General features: G+C 29.3%; 1 protein-coding gene across 7 annotated transcripts in view; it reads left to right on the top strand.

The window, feature by feature from the left end:
- Positions 1-24,126, top strand: part of LOC107446168 (glycerol kinase 5) — a 97,267-nt gene that overhangs the window by 26,713 nt on the left and 46,428 nt on the right. For 3 of the 7 annotated variants that reach the window (XM_071188009.1, XM_071188008.1, XM_071188012.1), the window contains exons 2-7: positions 5,398-5,491; positions 8,170-8,245; positions 8,319-8,433; positions 16,161-16,250; positions 16,786-16,827; positions 20,532-20,669. In XM_071188009.1, coding sequence (XP_071044110.1) covers positions 5,398-5,491; positions 8,170-8,245; positions 8,319-8,433; positions 16,161-16,250; positions 16,786-16,827; positions 20,532-20,669 — 555 coding nt within the window. The remainder of the gene's footprint in view (positions 1-5,397; positions 5,492-8,169; positions 8,246-8,318; positions 8,434-16,160; positions 16,251-16,785; positions 16,828-20,531; positions 20,670-24,126) is intronic. The other 4 variants (XM_021148581.3, XM_043044409.2, XM_071188011.1 and 1 more) reach the window with 3 other exon arrangements.

The raw sequence follows: 24,126 nt of genomic DNA, 5'->3' as shown, positions 1-24,126 counted from the left end.
CTCTCTCTCCTCCCCCATATATATATATATATATATATGTCTAGCGATATAGAAAATATATTAACCAAGTCTAAATTAACTGGAGAAAAAGGTTTTTTTCATTCTCAGATGACGAAAAGCTATTTTCATTAATTAAGTTAAAATGTTTAAAAAAAGAATTTCTGAACAATTTCAGGAAGAAAATAACTTTTAAAAATGAGAAAATAAACAGTTTTTATTTGTTTCCCTTTTAAAAAGAAAGAGAAAGAACGGTTTATTTATTCTTGAAACTGATTGCTAATTTTTTAACAGTTCTCATTTCTTAACATTTTTTTAAGAATAATTTTTGTTTCACAGAATTGTTCTACAAAGTTTGTATTCCAAATAATTTAATTTACTATGAAAACTGCACATCATAATTAACAATACTAAGGGAAAAGTCTTCATAGATATTAATTACCAAATACAGTACAGAACCCGTTATCCGGAAATCAGAAAACCAAAGAACCGGAACGAAATTCAATAAATTTTCTCGCCATTTAAAAAAAAAAAGACGTTTTTTTTTCCTCATAAGATTTTAGGATTTTTCTTTTTTTTTTTAAAGATGTTTACCTTACCATCATTTTGGAAATAACCATCAGTGTATTACTTCATCGTTTTTTCTTCTTTTTAAGATTATTTCCAAATATATTTTTTTTAGTTGGATTTAACAATAAAAAAGACGGCTTTTTGTAGGGATTCAGAAATCTGGAAAAATCAGTTACCCGGAATAGCGATGGTCCCGATCGTTGCGGATAATCGGTTCCCTACTGTACTATCAATTAAAAATATTTAAAAAAAAACTTTATCAAAATTCATTGAAAAATAACTCTTAAAATTGAAAANCACTGATGTTACTTTAAGTTGAATTACGCGTATAACTGAAACATTGCAAAATGTATTTTTTTTTCAATGCAAACAAAGAGTTTTGAGTTGATAGTATTTAGTATTATTATTTTCCCAATAATCACGAAATCAAAATTATTTGACGGCACGTCTATGACCTCACTTAGCAATTTTTTAGAGAAAATGGCACGTTGGTGTATAAAGGTTCGCCACTCCTGCTCTAGAATATTATCCAAGAGAAAATTACCGAGAATTTTACATCCCTGATGAAATTATTTAATATCGAGAAATATTATCACTCTCTTCCATTAATGGATTTTGTTCAAGACTTATATAAAACTATTATTAATTTATTATTCGATTAACACTGTAGTTGAAATTTTTTTGCACATAACCTCAAAAAAAAAAAGGATTTTTTTTTTTCTTTTTAGAAAATAGAAAGTAGACACAAAACTAGTACAGATCCTATTTAATTTTCAAATTCTCAGTGAAAAATAATTAAATTAATTTATTTATAAGAAATATTGTTTATTACATTTAAATCCATAACATTACATTTATAACTAATATTGTTAATTCAATTCAGGATCGTGAATCAAAGCGCGATCAGGATCGCGCGAAGAGGAGGCGAGATTTTAAGGAAGGCGAAAATAGGGTGGAACCTATTTGAGAGGTTTGTGGGAGTTTCTAGTCTCCTGGAGGGAAAAAACTCTTCACTCCCTCAATGTGCGCTTGCTAGTAGAAAACTATGGGAAACAAATTTACCCCACCTTCCGTATTCCTCTTGCTTCCTGCTTACCTCCTCAGTGTGCGGCCGGCCTTAGCTCCACCACTACTCTCAGTAGCCCTCATTTTCCTTAATCTCCTTCACTGGTTCTTGTATAGTCCAGTAGTGCCAGGCAAACTGTCCTCTGAATGTCTGGAGACAAGAGACTCCTACAAAAACAGGTTCTATGCCTTTGGACACCTCACCATCATTACTCACAAGAGGCTGCAAAGCAGCAGTATTAGCACTGGGCTCACCTGAGGGCTTACCATGTGCTACTGGAGACTGTCATGAACTTTTCGAACAGGAACCTCTACCTAATTTTGCATCTCTTGCTTTCCGGCGCGACGGATGAGGCCGTATCACAAGCTTTGTTGACTTCCATCATGATAGTTGCTTGCCATTTAGTTACCCGGTGAGGGGTGTCCAGGGGGCACTATGTGGAGGCTGCAGGCATTACCTCCTGGCAGTACCTTAAATGCCAGATACCTAAATCATTTGTCTGAACAGATCTATCAAATAATTGCTCATTTGTGTCTCTAACATTTTTGTCAATAACTAAATCTTTACCAGGCTTAGTTTAAACATTAGGTTTAAAATAATACAAACCAGTTATTCTTTTACAATAGAAAATCTTCTCATTTATCCGATTATACACCGAAATACAATTTTTAGCACCCACAAAATATTCTCCAGCTAAAGTTACTCTGTGCATTTTACCATTTAATTTATTAAAAAATTGCACTTTTCCAATACCTGAAATTGGATTTTTAATGTCACCTATAACTAAAGACATGAACGCATTTTCTACAGTTTCATATTCAAAGAAAAAATCCAAATTATTACAAAAATTTGTTGAAGCAGTAATGTCAAAAAGCCAAGTTTCTTTCTGAATTTCAGGACACACATTGCCAACATTTGCTTCAACGGTACAAAGGCTATTATCTAAAACATTTGTAGTTATATTGCAATAAGAATTTTCACTAGGATTTTGTTTAAATTTACGTTTTATTTTCTTTGAATTACACTTTAATTTTTGCTTACTATCTGATATTAAATTACCATATTTGTTGCAACAATAGCAAGGTCCTATCTTAGATTTATCATAACTAGTTTTGGATTTAGACTTAATATTAGCAGATTCCAAATTTCCCTTACTATTAGAAGAACCAGATTTAAACTTATTAGTTATACTTAACTTCTTTATTAAAATTTGAATTACCATTATAAGCAATATCACTAACATTATTTAAATCAAAATTTAGTTGCTTAAGTCTACTTTCCTCTAAAAGAAGTTCATCTAAAATGTTCTTGAATTTAAATTTAGTGTCCTCCTATTTATAAATAATTTGAACAATACCTTGAAAGTCTTTGGGTAAGTGTATTATCAGTTGAAATCCTTGATATTGGACCCTGAAACCATGTTCTTTAATCTAACAGCAAAGATTCCTATTCCTTCTCCTGGGGTGTATTTTGTTTTGGAGAATTGGTCTAGGAGTTGAATCACTCTTGCTCTCGTATTTGGCTCAAAATGTTGCTTTCGAATTTCCCAAGCTTCAGCACCATCAGTTGTTGCTGAGATCAGACTTCGGTATTCGAGTTTGACACTAAGAAATGTCAATGTGTACGCTTTGTCCCTCCTCCAATGGAGTTCTTGACTTTCTTTTCGGCTTGCGTCTATAGGTAGGGCAGGCTCAGTTTTGGATATAAAACTTCAAACTCCTTGGTGCATGAGGATTACTTTCATGTTTTCTTTCCATGTATACTCTAATTTGACGAATTCAGGAACTCTATATGCAGGTTCAAAGATTCCATGACGAGACAATTATAACTCAAAGATTCTAAAACAGGGTTCCCAGGGTGCTTGAAAATTCTTGAAAGTCCTTGAATTTTTTTGAAAAAATCAGGACCCTGAAAAGTCCTTGAATTCTGCCATAGGGTACTTAAAGAGTACTTAATTTTTTAGGAATTAAAATAATACTAATCTTTCCTACAAAAAAGCAGTTAAAAAAATAACTAAGTTAAAGGAAAATTATAAAAATTCTGATATATGCAATTTTTAATGCTTGAAAGAGAAAAAAATCATTTCTTTCGTTTTATCTCATTTCTTTCTGTTGCACTGATGAAGGTTGCCCTTTGAGCATCCGAAACAGCTGTATGCATTTATAAATATTTTTTGTGCTCTTAAACGTTGTTTACTTTAGTTTGTTTTTATATTACTGATATTCTGAAGTAGCAAAATAGATAATTTGTTATTAAAATTGAAACAGATATGATAAATGGATGTATTTTGATATTTTATCGATTTATATTCATTTCCTGTAACCTAAAATTTGATCTAACATATAAAAAAGAAGTATTTATATTTTAATCGTACAATTACTCAAACTTTATCAATTATTTACTATGCTTGTTTAATGTTGCGTTATTCGTTCATTCAGTTTCATTAATTCAAATTCACTTCATTAAATTTTTCATGAAAAGTTTCACTGATGCTAGTTTTTAAATGTTGGCTAGTATCCTATGTCAATTGGAGTTTTTTTTATCTTTTCCATTGGAAACTTTTAAAAGTGATTTGAAACAGCAATGTAACTATCAACCATTTGTATTATTGGCTGATAAATTTATTTTATATATTCTTTTTTGTTGTCAAATAAGCATTGTGTTTTAAATATATAAAATTTCTGCTTCTACGTAATTGTAAAATCTGGTTGACATGTACTTCAGCATATAACTGTAATACCGAATAGGTCCTTGAAAATTTTGATTTTAGGTGCTTGAAAGTCATTGAAAAGTCCTTGAATTTTTTTTAAAAATTGAGTGGGATCCCTGTAAAAACAAAAGGAGTATCGTTGCTCGTTCCATACTAGATACCAAACTTCATAATCTTTAGCAGTAGCCATCAAATTCGGATGTGTAGACTTGTATTCCAAAGTAAAATTCTTTAAAAAATGTTTACTGTTAGTTTTGTCAACTGGAGAAAAATTCCTTAAAAGTGTCATATTTTAAAAATGTCCTATTATTTTAGAATCCACAGCAACTTGAAGTATACCATAACAAGCTTCAGATTTAAGCTGACGATTCACTTTGCGAAAAATGGCGGGCAGGAACGGCCCCCATCTTTAAGCTTCTCCCACTGAAGTTGGCAAAATCCAAGCTAATACAAATTTGATATTTAGGACGGTAGATATTGAATCACGGTTATGCCTAAAACACGGCCTATAACCATGACATCTGAGATTGTCTCTGACAACAAAACAAATAAAAAACGAAGTTTCTATGGCAATAAACTTATTTTAAATGCATATTGAACTGGTAAACATACTCTGACAATCTGAGTGACAAATGAGTAATGAAAAGAATGAATAAATAATACAAACAATAATGCTTCAACAGAAACTTAAATACTCGTTAAACAGATAATGTATGACGTCGTGATCCACGCGAAAACGACCAACAGCCAATGAAATGACAAAGAATACTGGCTTATCGTCGCAGACCATGACATTACTGACGTAAGTTGAATGAATGAGATCGTCATTTAAACGACTGACGAATATCGAACCTATACCATTTTTTGCTATTTAATCAATCAAAATAGAAAAAACCTTTTTCGCATTTATTTACCTAACACTTTGATCATGACAACCCGCCTTAAACATATTTTCAACTACAGATATTATATTATTTCTTACTTATCTAAATGATAAAACTTTGAGCACCTTTTCTGAACTAATTTGCAATTGTATTATTTTGTAACATTTCAGCTGCCTGTTTGTAACTTGAAAAATGGTGGACAAGAAATTGTGCCTGATGAATTATGGAAAAATTTTAAAAATGTTGTTAAACAATGTTTGTTATGTAAGTTATTTTACTTATGTGTACTCTTTTGATGTGTTAATCTGCTTTTGAGTTGATTTTTCATTTTGGCTAATTAATCACTTCTACTTAAGAGGACGCCATACCACATCAGAAAATTTTTCTTGCAAATTCTCTTTTTCCTTCGTTACTAATTTGAAATTTAAACAGTAGCAAAAGTGAGTTCAGATGAACCTAGAGTAAGCTATGAAGTTTCAAATACTGAAAACAAGATTTTAAAATAGCATATGAAAATAAGTTATGAGAAGTAACTTAGGATTATGCAACGGTGAAGTTTTCTTCTAATAACTTATTTGCATTTTAATATTTTGAAGTATTTTTTTAGCAACTGAAATTTCATGTCTTACTCTAGGTTTCCCTGAACTTATTTTTTCTTTCTTTTAAATTAGTAATAAAAGAGAAGAGAATTTGTAACGAAAATTTTCTTCCGCGGTGTGACATCCTCTTAAGTAGGAAAATATTGTTAAAATGTTTATAAATGTAAAATTCTCAATGGATAATTAAATATCGTTAAGCAAATGAGTTATTTAGAATTTTTTTTTAATAGAAACAGTTTAGTTATTTTTGAATTTAAAGTCATTTATTAAATTTTTTTATTCCATTTAAAATTTATGCATATACTTTGTATTAAATGTTGTATTAATAATTTCATATAAACTGTTATTTTCTAAATTTTATGTTATTGGTTTTTCAGAAACTAAAAAGTGTTGACCTTAGTTATCGGATAAGATATATTTGGCTTTTGTGCATTTGTTTTCATGAGTTTGTCTCGTAAGGACAGGGTTCCCACGGTCCTTAAAAACTGCTTAATTTTTATTTTGGAAAATAAGAGCCCTTAGGAGTGCTTAATTTTTCAGCATCACTATAGTTGATAAGAACTATTTTTCAGTTAAATTTTTTATAACAAAATGTTGTTATTTTATCACCTGGAATCAAACTATGCATTGAGGGTAGAGGATTTTCGGGAAACAGAAAGGTGAAGCATGCTAAAAGAAAAGAATAGTGTGGACAAGGGGGATAATGCACATGGAAGAGGTCGTGCTTTTTTTGGGAGGGGGGAGGAGGGGGCAGTTTTAAGTACCTAAGTAGAAGACCCACACTAATCTTTAAAATTGACAGAATTCACGAAATTCTACTGGTAACGTGTCTGCTTATAGGAATTTTTTAAAGCCCTAAGAAAAGTATCAGAAAATTTTTTTGAACAAGAATCCATAATGAAAACTATTTCTTAAAATCTTGAATTAAATAAATTTGTATAATATTTCAATAGTAATAAGTAACTGCAAATTTATAGAAAACAATAAAATTTTTTAAAATTCATTATTGTACTAAAAATTAAACCGATCAGTAATAAACAGGGTTTGAAAAATCCCAGCATACTTAGGTTTTTCATCAAAAACCTTTGGTTTATTGAGTTTATTGGCTTTTTGATGAAAACCTCAAGTTTTTTTTAAAAAATACTTTCATTTTTTTTTCATGAGTACTAAATAAGAATTTACGATTTGCTTCTGACGAGAAACTCAAATATTTGGTAACTATTTATATATTGTTTTGTTGCAAGGTAAATTTTTTTAAAGTTTTAGATTGTTATGCTATTATTTTTATTTCTTAAGCAGATTATTACATAAATATTTAAATGTTCTCAATTAAAAGATCCTTAAATTTTAATAATCATTTTATTCAGTTAATATTGCAACTTAATATACTGTTTTAATTTTTATTCAATTTTTGTTTGCTTTAAAATTAGTTCATGTTTTTGGCCAGATTATTTATTAACATTATGTAATGTTAATTCTTAAAAACAGGTTTGGCTGGAAATAATTTTGAGTAAAGCTCATCATAAAAGTAAATATAACACATTTGCTATTTAGTAGTTTTTTCAAAATTAAGTTACATACAGTTTTCAATATGTTTCTCATACAATTTTTATTCATAAAATTTTATTACAGGAATAATTTTATAATAAAGGAATGCCACTTTTAGTTTTAAACAGTTAATTTGCGATAAAAATAAAATATAAAATCATAATAATAGTAGAGAATAATATTAAGAATGGTAGAAGATGATAAAGAAATATTGCTAGTGAATAGCTGTAAATGATAAAAAAAAAAAAAATAATAATTTAGCAGTATTAGTTAATTAAGGAACCTATCAATTTTCTGGCCATAGGAATGTATTGATACTTTTGAAAATTCATTTTAGAACCTTTTATTTATATGTTTGACTGACAACTGATAGAAAACATATTGGTTTGAAAATTATAAATCTTCTCATTAAAATTTATCTCATATAAATCTTCTTATTAAAACCTTCATAAAAATAATTATTTCAATGAATTTAACACAATATATTAAGTTAAGTCTAATGAAAAAAAAGTTGAATGATTTGAGGTACTTAGATATTAGTATAACCTGTTTTTACTTGAAATCGGACTTAATTTAACATGACATAGTAAGAAAACTATTCTCATTCATAACTCTTATTCAACTTTTTAGCATTAATTCTTTTAATATATACCCTTATAAATAAAATATTTTATTAATAGAAAATAAAGAATTTTTTTGTAATACATTTAATCTTCATGTTTATGAGACAGCAAATTTTTGTTTTGAGACTCCTTAATTGCAAATGATGAACTTTATTCTATTTTTTTACTTTAGCTTCAAAACTAAGCTCTTCAGATGTTTTAAGTCTGGGCATTTCCACCCAAAGAGGCACTTTTGTAACCTGGGACAGGTAATAATTAATTTTTATGAATCTTTATTTTTTGTAATTTTTGTTGTTGGAATTTTAAGCACCAAATAGATAGTTTGTTTATGTTTTTTATTAGGAATAGTGGGGAAACATTTCACAATTTTATAACATGGAAAGATAAAAGAGCAAAGAGTGTTTGTGAATTATGGAATGCATCACCTTGCATAAAAGTATAGCTTTGTTTTTTAATCTCATTTTTTAATTAAATTGTATAATGAATTGGCATGCTTTTTCATTGTTAAGTATTAATCTTAAGCATTTCTCCAGTGACAACAAAGTAGACTTCATAGCCACTACAATGTGAAAAACTGCAATTGTTTGGTGTGCTGCATCATTTTAAGCTATATATATATATATATGTGTGTGTATGTNTCGTTGTATATATATATATATATATATATATATAACTGAATAATGATGGTTATATAATATTTTACAGTTAAACCTCACTAATATGAAACCTCTGAGCATGAAATATCGCTTTACATGAAACATGTTTGGTCACATAAATCGGCAATCAATTATGGTTGTATTTTACATGTTTAACATGAAATTTTCAACTTGATTATTGCTTAACAAGAAAGGAAACTATATGCAGCATAGATAATAAATAATTAGGTATGGTATTATAGTATGTTATAATACAATACCTGATTGAATTATTGTATTATTGTAATGAATGATGAATAAAATCCAAATCATGCATTTTGAAGAATGCTATTTTTATTTTCTTTTTTTGTTAGGAGTAGCTGATAGGCAAATAGTTAAAATAGTTTTATAAAGTAGTTTATATAGTAGTTATAAAGTAGTTATATAAAGCTTATTTTAATTTGTTTGTTTTATAATAGAATTTTTTGCAAACATTAATGTAGTACATAACATGCATTAATATTTCAAAATAAATTGTTTTCATGATGTATCGGATAAAACAAGTTTCGGTTGACATGAAATAATTATGATAGTCCTTCTGGTTTGGCATTAGCAAGGTTTGACTGTATTCTAAAGAAAGGTAATTTAATTTGCAAAACATGCTGTTATACATTTTTTTTTGTTGCAAAAAGCTTAAAAATGGAAATAAACATTGTTAAATTCATACAATGTTATCAGATGTTACCAATGTTATCAGATAATTCAATATTTTAAAATCTGCAGCTCCTAAATCTGTTGTATTTTTTCTAGAAATCATTCTAACAAAACTAGATGATTAAATTAAAACTTCAATAGTGATTATTTATATAATTGAAGAATCTACCAAATCTACAGTGAATTTGAGTAAATGAGAGTTAAATTCAATACATTCTTCCTTTTTTTCTTTTCTCAATCTTTGTCTTTAGTATGTTTCTGAAGACGTAACTTACAAAATTTTTGAGGATCTGTTTATTTTAGTCTAACTCTCTTATAAAAGAACATTTAATGTTTTTTGTACTTTGCAATGGGTTGTTTTCACAAAGGATTTTTAATGTTTTTCATCGAATATAATTTTGTTTGAAATGATAAAAATATACATATATTAAGCTTATATTCATGAAATAAAATTTTAGCAACCTTAATTTGGAATTTTATCTAGACTTGGAAAATAAAAATAGAAATAAACATTATTAGCTCTTTTCATTCCTCAAAACTTTATATCAAAAATCTAATGAGACAAAATTTGAAAGCCTTGCTGAGTTCTCATGTTTCTTCAAGAAGTTGGAAGAATAGCTTAGACCAAAATATTTTAGATAAATCCCATGAAAAATCTGTTGCGGAATTCAGACAAATCCTAATTGCCCGCTTTGTAGAAAAAACGAAATCATGATCAGGAACCTTTTGTTATGATACACGGTTCTGCATGTAGACTTCATGGTGAAGCTATACTGGAGCGCACGACATCTTTTGATGGGACATTGACTTTTTTCTCTTATTGTGTTCCATTTTATCCCTGTTCTTTGTTAATCTTATAGGAGTTCGTCATTTTCCTTTGCCATTGGAATTATAAGAAATGTTAGTCTGAAAAGCGATCAAATACTATTCAGAGGCAGCATAAGCTCAACTTTCATGGAGTAGATGTTTTACCATCCCTTTATTTGGAGAGAATTCTATAATTTTTCATTTTAAAAAAGTATTCTTTCATATAGATTGTGGAAATGTTATGTCATTTCATTACATCTAAAGGTATTTCAGAAATTTCATGGAAATATTTCATTAGTTTTATTTAAAAAATGTCTTGGTATAGTTGTTGAAACACAAGAATTGTTTTCAATCTTCATTAAAAATTAGTTTCATTGAAAATTAAAAATTTTCGTCAATTATTAAAAATTTTCATGCATTAACGGCACATTTTTCATGGTAAGTAACATTTTTAAAAGTCCTTAAAGGTGCTTTTTCCAGTGGGTGTTTTTAAAAAGTGCTTAATTTTTCCTTTTTCGAAAATGAAATTTTTTTCTTTACCATTTCGATTTCCCCCATGTATTATGCAGAAAACGTGCTTTTCACTTTGTTCTATTTAACGTTTTCACAATTCATTTAACCACTATATATTTCAGCGTGCCGTCTGTTCATAGCATATGAAAGCGCCAATAATTTTACATGTTTGATGAAATACTTGCGAGTCCTCATATGGGTCTACTGAGCTGGGTTCAGTGAGATTATTGTACTCTCATGTGCAACTCTGCTCATTTTGCAAGATGTTCTCAATTTCAGGCTTCATTTTCCACCCCTTGATTTTATAATGGCTAATGTAATCAAGAAAAGACTTCTTTGTCAGAGACTAGTTATCTTTTCCTCATCAAGTAAAATCTTGGAAAATTATTTGTTGAGTGTTTAAAAGGTGCTTATTTTTTGTTGAAAGATTTGGCTACACACTCTATTTTAATTTTGGGTATTTTTTCTATCATGGCAGACAATCATGATTAGTTACGACACTTTCATTTTTCTTCATTATTTAGGTTACCACTTCAAGAATTTCTGACGCCAATCCACTCAGTGGATCTGCAGCTTTTTCCATTTTTGCCTTTTTAGCCTTGAATCTAGATGACAAAGAACAGGATCACATTCACCTTCAAGAATTCTTTAAAGGGAAACAAATCAGCTTTTACTAAAAATGGAGGTAAAAACCTCCCATGATTAACCTGACAAGAACTCTAATCCATGATCTGTCAACTACTGTCAAGATATTTATGTCAGCACTGAGTTGGGAGCGGAATTTGTGTCGACTAGGCATCACTAGGATTCATCCCTAGTTCGCCAAACTGGAAGGCAAACGATCTATCCTCTGAGCCACTACTACTTGATTTTCAGAGATGAAAGACTTCTGCAAAAGAGCGGAAATCTGCTTTTTTCTCCCGATTTTTAAAATTTCCAACCATGTTCCAAAAACGTAAATTTTTGGGGAGTCAAATTATCAGAGAAACCTCCTGCCCCATAGCTTGATCCGCCTGACCGATAGCCGGACTTGGAGCAAACTTTTTTTTCTCCTGCAGCAGCCTCTTAAGAAAGAAAGATCCTTAGGAGAAAATGGGTGGACGTTCGCAGGTGTGCTTTTGCCTTGACAACCACAACTTCCGCTGTAGAGCGGAACAGATGAGGTTATTGATTGTTGATTTATCTGAGTTCAGTTTCCTTTCGACCGCTAATATTTATACTGTTAATTATAAATCTCTCCACTTCTTATTTTTGGCCGTTTCTGCGTTTGTCCATGCACATGTTTGTATTTTGTTTACTTGTGTCTTTCACGTGGTGCATCGTACATAGCTGCCAAAAGTTCCTCTAAAATCGTTTTTTTTCACGATTTTTTAGCTTTGTTTCAAAAATACGATTTTATGTCAAAATGTTATAATTTTGCAGAAAAATTGATTTTCAAATGACTTTTAACTATACCGATATATTTCAAACAATTTGGAAAATTGAAATTGTTCATTCTTTTTAAGGCAATGATTCTATGGCTTTTTTTTTGGGGGGGGGGAGGATATTTATTTCACACAGTCTCCCTAGTTCCTAAATCCGACATTTTTTTATACAATATTATTTATTACTACAACCTAATCTCGAAATGAAACACACATTGGAAGAGTCTGATTCCTGTGATTTGGATGGCAATCTTTTTTCGGCAATTACTATACTCGGTTTCATGATTTTTAAGTATTTTTTATTGTGATAATTATTTACAAAATTCGAAGAAGGAAATATTTTGTGCTTTCACCCCCTCCCCCAACAAAATGCGAGAATATCACCCATAACATTAAAATAAAAAATTATTGCATGTTTAATTAAAAATAATTATATATTTTTTAAAATTTTATTCATATTTCTTTTTTGTAAATCCAGCACTTTTGTTATTTTAAATTAGTAATATATATGTTTGGTATTATAAAAAATATCTTGCAGAAAGATATTACAGGGTGCATTGCATTTTTAAAAAGTGCTTAATTTTCCCCTTTTCAAAATGAGATTGTTTTTCTTTACCATGTCCATTACAGCCACTTATTATGCAAAAGTGCGCTTTTCACATTATTATATTTAATGTTTTCGCAATTTATTCAACCACAATCCATTTCGGCGTACCATCTGTTCATAACATATGAAAGCACCAATAATTTTACTTGCTTGATGAAATACTCGAGAGTCTGCATGTTCGTCGACTGAGCTGGGTTCGATGAGATTATTGCACTTTCATGTGTAACTCTGCTGCATTTTGCAAGATATTCTATAATTCAGGCTTCATTTTCCACCCTCTGATATCGAACCAAAAAATATTTTGATATTTTTCTCCGGGCTAATGTAATAAATAAGAGTTCTTTGTCAGAAACTAATTATTTTATCATGATTATGTAGTCTTTGAAATTTATTTTGCATTTTGTTAATGTATATGGTGCTTAAAAATATTTTTTGAGTGCTTAAAATGTACTTGCTTATTTTTTGTTGATCGATTTGGTTACGCTGTATTAGTGCTACAAAGTTTTATCACAGATAGCTCGAAAAAATTCTTCCTCGGGGATCTTCTTTTTGAGAGGATAAACTTCAGAAAACATGTTTTGCTTAATCTAATAACATAAAGCCATCAGGAAGAGAAGCAAATAGAAATCAATAAAAAACTGGCATTTTGTCGGTTGATTGCATCTGCATATCTTTTTAATTTTTGTGCATGATTTCGTAATGTTGATCATTACCAATTTTTTGATCATTTAGTTTTATTTCAACCCTCAAGAAGAAACAGCTAATAGCAATAACAGTAAACTGAAAAAAATTGCCTTATTGCAAAAAATATTTATTTTCTATGTGACTTTGATTGGAATAAAAATTATACCAGGGTAGTGTATCTGAAACACAAGCTAATGCAAACCAGGAAAAAAAAATTAAAAAATTGCGTGTTGAAGTTTATCAGTTTGAACTGATGGCATGCATAAGAACAATACAAACACACAGTAAAATAACTTAGCAACGTTGCAAATGTGAACAGAAAAGTAACGTCTAAGTAATAACCAAATAATTAAAAAGGAAAACAAGAGCAAAAGATCAATAACAACGTAACTATAATTGGGTTTAGCACAGTTTGTAAACAAACTTTTGAAATTTTGCACAGTTGCAGTTAAAATTGTGTTGCCTATCAGTCTGAAATTATAATGAAAAATAATTGGTACTCGGGAGAATAATATGTAAAAATTCGAGCCAACCAACAACGATCTCAGAAAACGGAACTAACTTCTTGAAAGGTTACAAAATGTAAACAAAGGAGCGTGGTCAAAAAGTTACATAACTTTATTAATTTTTTAACAATCTACAAATTTTTTTGTGCAAAAACATATCTGACATGTCAACACATAAAATTTGAAAAACAAAATTTTTGTTGAATTTCATGAATTTCAATGTCGTTTGTCTTCTTAAGGGTTATTTTTTCTTTTCTTTTTTAATTATTGATTTAAAAAATATATACAGTGGAAAGTCGCATATCCAGAATCGGTGAGACTTCCAGAAGTCTGGATAATAGATTTTTCCGAATAATAGACACCCAAGGTAAACAAAGCTTAAAACAATCTAATAAACGATCTGAATCCAGGAAGCAAAAAGTAAATAAACATTAATTTTCGGGCAATAATATTTTAGTATTAGAAGGATATCTAATCAATCAAAAACAAAATATTAGAAGGAAAAAAATTATTGCTTAAAATATAGAAAATGGAAAGAATTTGACAGTTATGAAAATATTAATTGCTCTCTCCGTCATTTCGTACTAGAACGATTCAAGCAAGAAGCATAAAATCCCGTCATTCATTCAGGTGGGTAGGTGGAGAAGAAAAATTCATTTCCTCCTTATTTGTATAGAGAAAATATGCGTAAGGAGATCGTTCAAGTTGAAGGTGGGGAAGTGACAAATTTTTATTTTCTCTCTGATCATTGGCTATCAATCTAGTGTACATGCGCGACATGCTGATTGGGTTTTCTTTCTTTCTTTTTTTTTGTGTGACTGAAAGAATCTGGGTTTTGGCTGTTAACAGCATGTATGGTAGACCTATTCAAATTTTCCATTTTGACACCCTGTCCATGTTAATGCTCGCTGCGTTTACCCTTTTCCACAGTATTTCTTCTTTCCCTAACATTCTAATAGAAAGGTTCCAGGAAATGCCTCTTTTACTAGCCAGCTGCATAGGAAAGAGGGGGGGGGGCAGGGGACTCAGTTATGCTCTTTTGAAAACAAATCCCCCTCTTTTTCTGTATTCCAAAAGAGGAACGTTGCTAAAGGCCACTGGGCAGTTTTAGTAGATCTTCTCTTCCCCTTTCTGGTGATTTAAGCGTTCAAATAATGCCCCTTGGTTGGTTCTTCCATTCAGAATTAATTGATTTAGCAATATAAATGTATGTTATATATTTAAATAAGACTGAAATAGAAAGAAATTCCGAGAAATCTGAATTTGTAAAAAAAAAAGATGTCACTTAACTGGCTCTTCCACTAAGCTGTACAATTACCCTCTCGTCTTTCCAAATTTTTAGTCTTTTTTATTGAGGAAGCTGTTAGATTATTTTTATTAATGAAAAATAAAAAGCATTACTGCGTGAAGTCTTTCCTTTTTTTTAAGTTATAGCTATAAAATTCTGTATAATTTCTCTAATTTTGCTTAAATTATTTATCTATTTTTTTTTACAAATGAATTCGAATCCCATTTTAGCCAATTCTTAGGGACCAAAGCAATTTCTACACAATAATGAAAATTCGTTATACCGATGTTACGAATTTCAACAGTAACCAAAATTATTTTGTTACATTGGAATTTTTTGCATAAAAAATTATAAATATTGCATTTAATTACAGTATTGATTAATCTGTTCTCTACATGTAGAAAATATGAAATCATAGTGTTAAAAGCTCACAAAAACAAATGAAATGGATCAATGGATTTATTATCACTTACCAATCAGAAATTACGAAATCCATAATTTTTTTCTGTACAGATGTACACATTTTCGAATAACTGAACTTGAAATCCCTATTTTAGAAAGCCACGTGTACTTTTACTTCTTAAAACATGAATGGGTTGGGGTTTCAGAGTGTTCCTTCCGAATGATTCGTCTTTTTTGACATATCCCTTTCATATCTGAAACTTTTTATTTTGAAGATGCAAAAATATTCGAATTCTAAATCATTGTGTACTTCTGAAGAATGGAAAAGTTGTTTTGATCACGAGAGAAAATGAGAATTGTTGCTTATTTTCACTTTTGTTAAATCGTATTACCAATTTTTTAATATCGTTATTTTTAATTCTTTGTTTCTATGGAGATTCATTTTGGGATTCAGAAAATATTCGTTACATTGAAATTTTCGTTATTTCAGATTTCGCTAAAAGCGGGATTTGACTGTATATAAATGTTTACTTTAAGAATTTTCCTAAACTGACTATAAAAAATTTATTTTTTCCATTTTTAGTTCCTCAGGCTAGGAGCATTTATTATGTATATATTTACACGAATGAAGAAATTTCAGCTATTAAGCAGATTGCAGTTCTCAACAGCAATGGTATATATTAAATTGCTTAACATTTATTTCATTTTCTATTTGTTTAACTTGTTTTTATAAAGTTGTCAATACTGTTATTAAATTTATCAGATTACCGGTTACAAAACTCATGAATTTAAGAAAGGATCATGTAAAAGGAGAGTTTACAGAACACCTCCCATATAAATTTATTCAATCGCACTTTAGATAGCTTTTAGTTCATCTGTATGACATTTTTATATGTTGATTTTTGTGGTCACTGTCTTTATCATCTTTGCTGGATTCCTTTTCATTGTTGACAATATTAACGATCATTTTATTGATAATGTTTTGTTGTCTGTCAGCTTGTTTTCCTGAGTGTTGGAAGATAAAATTCTTTTTTCGGAATTTTTCGAATTCGAATTTTTTTAAAATAAGAAATAAACTAGAACACAAAAAATTCTTTAAATATTTGATAGCTCAGTTAAAGTGGAAACTCGGATAATCAGGACTCTACTGTATGTAAATTTTTTATTATTTTTTTTGCTGAATATGATATATAAATAAATTATTTCAGGTTCTAATTCGCCTTTACTGGATATTTCAAAATACTATTCAGGTAAGAAAAATTCTTTATTTAAGTATTTATTTAGGTTTCTGTTAAAGAAACATTTCTTTTAATGAGTGTCAGATATGAAATTTAAATTATTAGAGCTTCAATTTTGTTAACATTGATATTTTTTAAAACATTCACCTTTCTGTTGTCTATAATTAATTTCAGCTTTGATATTTGGTTTCTATTGTTTTTGATACACTAATCAGGATCACATAATTTGGGTCACATTTATTATAGCATTATTTATTTTAAGTATGTTCAGCTCCTCTTCTTTACTTTAAGTTTTTTCAGCAAAAATACAGGGTATTTAGTTTCTTATTTTCGCCTTTTAATAAATGGTGAGAACACTCAAAGCACAATCTATGGAATATTTAAGGATGTTTTTCCAACTATATTTAACTATTTAATTTATTATGGCATTATTTGTATTATAAGTATGTTCAACTGTTTCTTTTTTTCTTTAGTTTTTTCAGCTATAATAACTACTATAAATGCCCAATACAGCTCAGACAAGAGCACAGTAATTGCATGTTTCTTCTTATTATACTGTGTATAATATGTACAGGGAAAACACAGATTTTTTTTTTCTCCATATTTGAGTGGCAACCCTGAAGAAAATTTTTTTTTCAGTTTCTCTTTGCTTTTCTTATTAACTTTTTACTTTTTTTCAGAACTTTTACTATGACAGCGTTTTTTAAAGAGCGTTTCTAATGAACGTTATTCTTTCATGGTCCTTTTTTCCCTATAAGGATGACAAGAGATGATTAAGTTTTGAGACTTCTAACTTTTGATTTTTTTTGTTTAAAAATTAGGAATGATTTCTGTTTTGGTTTTCTATCTAATGTTTTCTTTTTTAAAAACATTTATTTTTATAAACATTTTTATTAGAATGCAGCAATTAGAGGGGGGTTCCTATTAGACTTTATTTTTCATTTTTGTTATCGAAAATATGGTAATTGGGAAAGTTAAATTATGATAGCTTTAAAATTTTCTTTCAAAAATTAAGATCAATTTTTATTTTTTCTGTTTAGATTTTTCATATAATCTTTTTTTTTATGGACGTTTTTATGATAGCACTGCATTTTGAAAAGCGTTTCTGATATACTATGTCTCATTTAATGTTTTATAGGTAATTTTTTTACGGAAAATATTTTTAGCATAAAAGTTTTGTTTTGTCTCTTTCTCTTTTTTTTCCAACTTTACCACTGCTGTTATTTTTTTAATAACTGTTGCTTAGTTCATTTTATTTATCTTAAATATTTCTATTATAGTTTCTTTTTCCTTTACCTAATTCTAATAACATAACTAATTTTCGATTAATTTTCAATAATGACTAAACTTATTGGCATATAAAAATATTTATATTGTGCAAAAAAGTCGTTAATAATATTTATTAATGATTTTTTTTGAAAAGGAAAAAAAAAGTTGCTATTCTGCTGCCAAATATTCGGTATTCGGCTGTTTCCCCCCCCCTAATATTCAGTATTTGACCAAATCATTATTCATACCTTATTACAACCACAGTAATATGTAAAAATTACAAGCTTATTTTTTGATTTTCTGGTATAGGATGCTCAATTAATTACCATCCCCTAAGTATTTCCTGAGAAATTTAAAAAGATGTCCAAAAACTGAAAGTGTCTCTTTTATTATTTTAGGGTAGTGTGTATATATACATGTATATAGTACAGGTCAAAGGTTTAGACTCACTCTTGAATTTTTTAAAAATGAACAAGAAACAAGGTTTTCAAACCGAAAATCACAACAAATTATCTTTATTTTGATAATTATAAGTACACTTATGTGGTACGATCTATAATTTTATGCATAACTTATAAATTTTGTCCAATTTTGTATTTTTCAAAATACCCTCCTTTAGCCTTATTCACAGCAGTGCATATTTTTGACTTTCTTTCTGTTAGTTTTTGCAATGTTCAAGTTGAGATCTGGTTCCAGCAACTAATTAAAGATTCTCAAAGTTTGTTATGATTTGTGTATCACATTTTTTTAACATTTTTGTAAAGTTAATCCCACAATAGCTCAATAGGATTAATATCTTGGGATTAAAGGGGCCAATCCATGTATTTCAGTACTTATTTCTTTTCTTTTGATGCATTGTAGACTCTACGCAATTTCGATAAATGTTTCTGATCATTATCTTGCTGAAAAACAAATCCTTGACTAACGATTCTTTGTCCACATGGAAAAGCGTAAAGCTGCAATATTCTGTGATGATATTTTTTATCCATAATTCCCTCTATTCTTTCAAGATCTCCAACTTTGTTTCCAGCAAAACATCCCCAAACTATGACTGAACCTTTACCATGCTTCGCAGTTGGCAGTAAACCTTGATTTGTCATACATTCACTTACTATCCGAGGTAAATACTGCCTTTGTTTGCTTCCAAGCAATTAAAATTTTGACTCGTTAGTAAACGAAACGTTTGACTACTGTTCTAAAGATTAGTTAACATGTTTTTTAGCTCATTTCAGTCGTTCAACTATGTTTTGTTTTTTCGAAAGAAGTTTTCCTGCAGCTACACAACATTTTAAACCATAGTCACGAAGTTGACTTTGTATAGTAGTTACTGATAAAGTTTTCTGACTAGTAGCATTCAATTATTCCTCAAGGATTTCTGGTGCTGTTTGAGTTAGCTGCCACTTACTTTAAATGCAGATAAACTTATCCTCACGGTTGGACGTTATTCTAGATCTCCCTCATCATTGGCGACTTTTATTTTAGCCAGTTTCTTTCTTTCTTTGCAAAGTTCTGACAACAGTGTCTGGGAAACATTAGTTTTAGAGGTAATTTATCTACTTGATTAGCCTTCTCCATGAAGTGAAATAATATCTGCACATGTTTTGACACTTAATTCTGGTTTTTGACCCATCATTCTGTAATGAATTATATAAAATAATGTTAACTTTTGTTTTTAATATGTACCAGTTATTCTGTCAAAAGAAGGCTATTATATCAATATTTTTAATGTGTTATGTACATCAACTTATAATGAACTTTACAAAGGAAGATTAAAAGTAAATCGTTTATAAACTAAAAATTAATGAATTTTTTTAAATGAATTACACTCTTTTTAGAATAGGAATAAAAGTAAACAACTACACAATAGTTACAAAATAAAAAACCAATGAACAGTTTCAAATGGAAACAGTGTTTTGCAAAGTTTGTTTGAATATTCGATAAATTATATGTTTAAGTTAGAAATATCTATGAATCTTTAATTTTGAAAAAATTCTTTAATTTAAAAATTAAAAATGAATTTTGCATGAATCTTTAATTTTAAAAAAAAACGAAATCTATTTGAACAACTTGAGAATTAAAATTATTTGTTTTGACAATTTCATTTTACATTTTTAAATTTTATTGATGAAGTTTACAAACTTACTTTTTTACTTACTTTTCTGTGCCTTACTTTTTGGTTTAATTTTTATATTCTAACAAATATTTTATTAAATAATAAATAAATTTCATAACCATGTTTTGAAATTTTCAAAATGTACTCATTTAATATTTTTACTTCTAAAGTATCAAACAATATTTTTCTTCAAGATAGCAATAAAATTAGTATTTTATTAATTATTTTTAAATATTTCCTATATCTCACAGAATATTATTAAAAATCACCTTTCTAAATTTCAGAATTAATAACAAATTTCATAACATTTTGATTTGCCTTTTTGTTTTTGTAGCTTCAAAACAAAGAAAGTCATAAAAATGTATTATTTGGAACAATTGAAACATGGTTAGTTTGGAAACTGACAGAAAAGCAAGTACACACTACTGACGCTTCAAACGCTTGTGCAACAGGGTTTTTCGATCCATTCAGAGTATTTCAACATTTCTTATTCCTTGGCTGCAAATTTTTAGACTCATTGATTGCATAGTTGCCAACTGTTATGATTAAATCGTTTTTGTTCCGAAAAAATGATTTTAGGTCAAAATGTGCTGATTTTTTTGATATTCTAGCACCTTTTCACTCCTTATGCCAATTTTCTTTCAACCCAGGGTAGGGTATCAAATTGAAGCAGGACATGTGATTTTTCTGCAAACATTGCAGAATTCTGCATATTTCTAGACCATTGGTTAGCAGATTTCGTCGAATCAAAAATTTTTGATCCGGCGAAATTTACACTTTTACTTACTAATTTACTTAAAACTAATGCTAACTTTTCTTAAAAATTACTTGTTTATTACTATTAAAAATGAGTTAACATAATAAACATTTCTAGTTCATTTAATGTTGATCATAAACGGAAAATATTACAGACTGTTTATATAGTTATTAGAATGTTAAAGATTTTGTGTTCTGATGACAATAAAAATCCCTAAAATTCCTTATGTGTAAAATATTTAGTATATTATGCAATAGTTACAATGAGATTTATGTTATTTCATAAAGTCAACTAGATTTTTTTCTATCTGTGTTGGCAGGTATTATAATTTGTAAAAATTATATTTGTAGATTAAAATTTAATAAACAAAAGATGAAATGTGAAAATATTCTCCTTTAAGTTAGACTTTAAGAACATTGTATATTGCCTATTGTTTGTTTTGATTGTTGATTCTTAATAATTGACAAAAAAACACTAATTGGTATTTCGTACTTTGTTGCAATCGCAGAAAATATAGATGTTATATAGCACCATATAAAATCTTCTTAGTTTCCAAACCCAGAGGAGTTTATCACATTCATTTTCACAGAATTCAAACAGAACTAGAATCAACAATGGACTTGCAATCCAATGAAATGATAACAAAAGAATTTCACTGCCATCTGGGAGCAATTATTTTATATTTTCTCAGGGTCAGTGCCACTTATTCCTTCATTGGAGGCTCATGTCTCAATGTTCAGTAGGGGATATCACAGGGTTTTCACTCCTCAGGGAAAACCTGAAAAATACAGGGAATTAAAAAATCCCTTAAAATAGCTGTGAAAATACAGGTAATTTTATTTTGGTCTTTTAAAAAATGGTAACCACTCAAAGTGTAATCTATAAAATATTTAAGGATATTTCAGCTATATTAAGCTATTTCATTTACATTATTTGTTTTAAGTTTGTTCATCTGTTCCTTTTTTCCTTAAGAAGAGCACAGTGTTTTTCTTCTTAACTTATTGTGTATAATATGTACAGGGAAAACAGAGGAAATTTTTTTTCCAGATTTGAGTGGCAACCCTGTAATAACTGATTGCAGATTAGTATAAACAAACAGACCCTCATTTGAATTCCAAGTATAAATGCACTCTCCTTAATTGTCTAGTTACAGAAAAGTAATGAACTTACTTTAATAAGGAAGGTTGCAATGTAGGTCTCAATTTGTTTTCATTAAGTGCAATATTTATTTTGTCTTCAACGGTTAAAGTTTGTTTTTATCTTTGTATTAAACGTAATCTTTTATTTTATCTTTGTATTGTTATTGTTTTCAGACAACACGACAAGGAAACTGTTTTCCTTCCTTTAAAAAAACAAGGGTAATTCCATGTGTTCCCTGGATTTCCGGGATGTTTGTATGATTTTTTTGGGGGAATATCGCGAAATTCCGCGTATCTCAAGACCATTGGTTCTCAGACTTTCGTTTATCAAAAACATAATCAGCTATGCATTTTCACAAAATTCTGCAGTCTGAAATTGAAATTTTGAAACTTTTGCTAAATCACGTTAGCGAGACGTTTATGATTCCTTTGATCCGGCTGATTTTCCCCATTTTGAATATTTGGAACTCCATCAGAATCTGCTAATATCATAATTCTTATTCACACAATTTTAATATCAATCATCGATTTTGATATTTAGCTGATTTAAAAGTTACGGGCTGCAATTTGTATTTACACGATTTAAAAATTCCGATCACAATTTGTATTTCGTGTTTTTAAAATCCAATATCGCTATTCTAATTGACAGGATTTTAAAAATCCGACATCAATTTATATTCACACAATTTTAAAATATAATATCGTGATTCATATTCACACGATTTAATATCCAATATTGCGATTCTTGGAAGAAGTAAGTTTTTTTTTGAATTAGTTACTACAAAGGTGTAATATTCTTCATTAGTAAGTAATTTAATTAAATCTGTTAGCTGAAAAAAATATGTTAAATATGAAACGTGTGTGGTTTATAAATTGATTGTTATTGCCTTTGATATTTTGTTTTTCGCTTTGTGTCATAATTTCCCCTGATTGGTTTATGTGTTGTGTTCCTATTTTTGTTTTTAACAAGTTGGCAGCTATGTGATTGATTTGTTCAATTTTTATGTAATAAATGTTTAGGATAGAGCCTGATTTCAAAGTCAATTTCTTTTATTCAACAGTGATAAGAGGGAAATTTATTTATACATTTTATTTTTGCATATATCATGTTTTGATTTTTACATGCTACATACCCTCCAACTGCTACGGAATTTCCGTAGTTGCTACGGAAATTGGAGGTAAACTACAGAGCTATGGGTGAATAGTAAAATACTACGGATTAAACGAAAGCGCCTGTCCGATCTATCCGCTGTTGTCGTCTTTCAAGCGTGGTGACGTCACTGATTGCGTATCGCCGAAAATGACGTCATGAGTTGTTAGCCTTGGTCGGGAGAAACCACGTGATTATGAAGGGTTACTCATCGGCGGCGCCATTGTAATCTGCCTGAATGCAGCTGGTCTTTGAGAAACTGCGTTAGTTTTTTGCTTTACACCGTGTGAAGTGAAGTGACTTCAATAAAAATTTTTGAAAACAACTTTGAATTTTGCTGCTCCGATGTTAAAAGAATGATACGTTTTTGTTTGAAATTTTAGATTATTTTTCATCCAGCTTTTATCGCGTTAGTTTATAAGTTGTGTATGTATTATTAAATTTTATTGTGATGGATCGTTATTTGAAAAGATCTAATCAGGATCGGGAAGTTTCTAATGACGATGGATTACGAAAGAAGAGGAAGAATAATCAAAAGTTTAGAGAGGAATATACTAAAAAGTTTCCTTGTTTAGTATCGGGAAAAGATGGCTTTGCGAAATGCAATATTTGTAGTTCGGAATTCTCAATTGTCCACGGTGGACTGGATGATTGTCGCCGACACGTGATCGGTCCTAAACATTGTGCTACTGCAAAAGCACAGGTGCATCAGCAACCTATTAACAATTTTTATTCTTCAAAATTAGAAGAAAATGGTGTGATTAAAGCTGAAGTATTGTTCGTACGGTTTTTAATTGAGCACAATATTTCTCTATCTGCTTCCGATCATTCTGGCGCCTTATTTAAAAAAATGTTCCCAGATTCCGACATTGCAAAAAAGTAT

The sequence above is a fragment of the Parasteatoda tepidariorum genome, chromosome X2, assembly GCF_043381705.1.
Source record: "Parasteatoda tepidariorum isolate YZ-2023 chromosome X2, CAS_Ptep_4.0, whole genome shotgun sequence".
Taxonomy (NCBI): Eukaryota; Metazoa; Arthropoda; class Arachnida; order Araneae; family Theridiidae; genus Parasteatoda; species Parasteatoda tepidariorum.
Note: the sequence above shows the minus strand (reverse complement) of the source record. Positions and strands in the feature narration are given on the sequence as shown.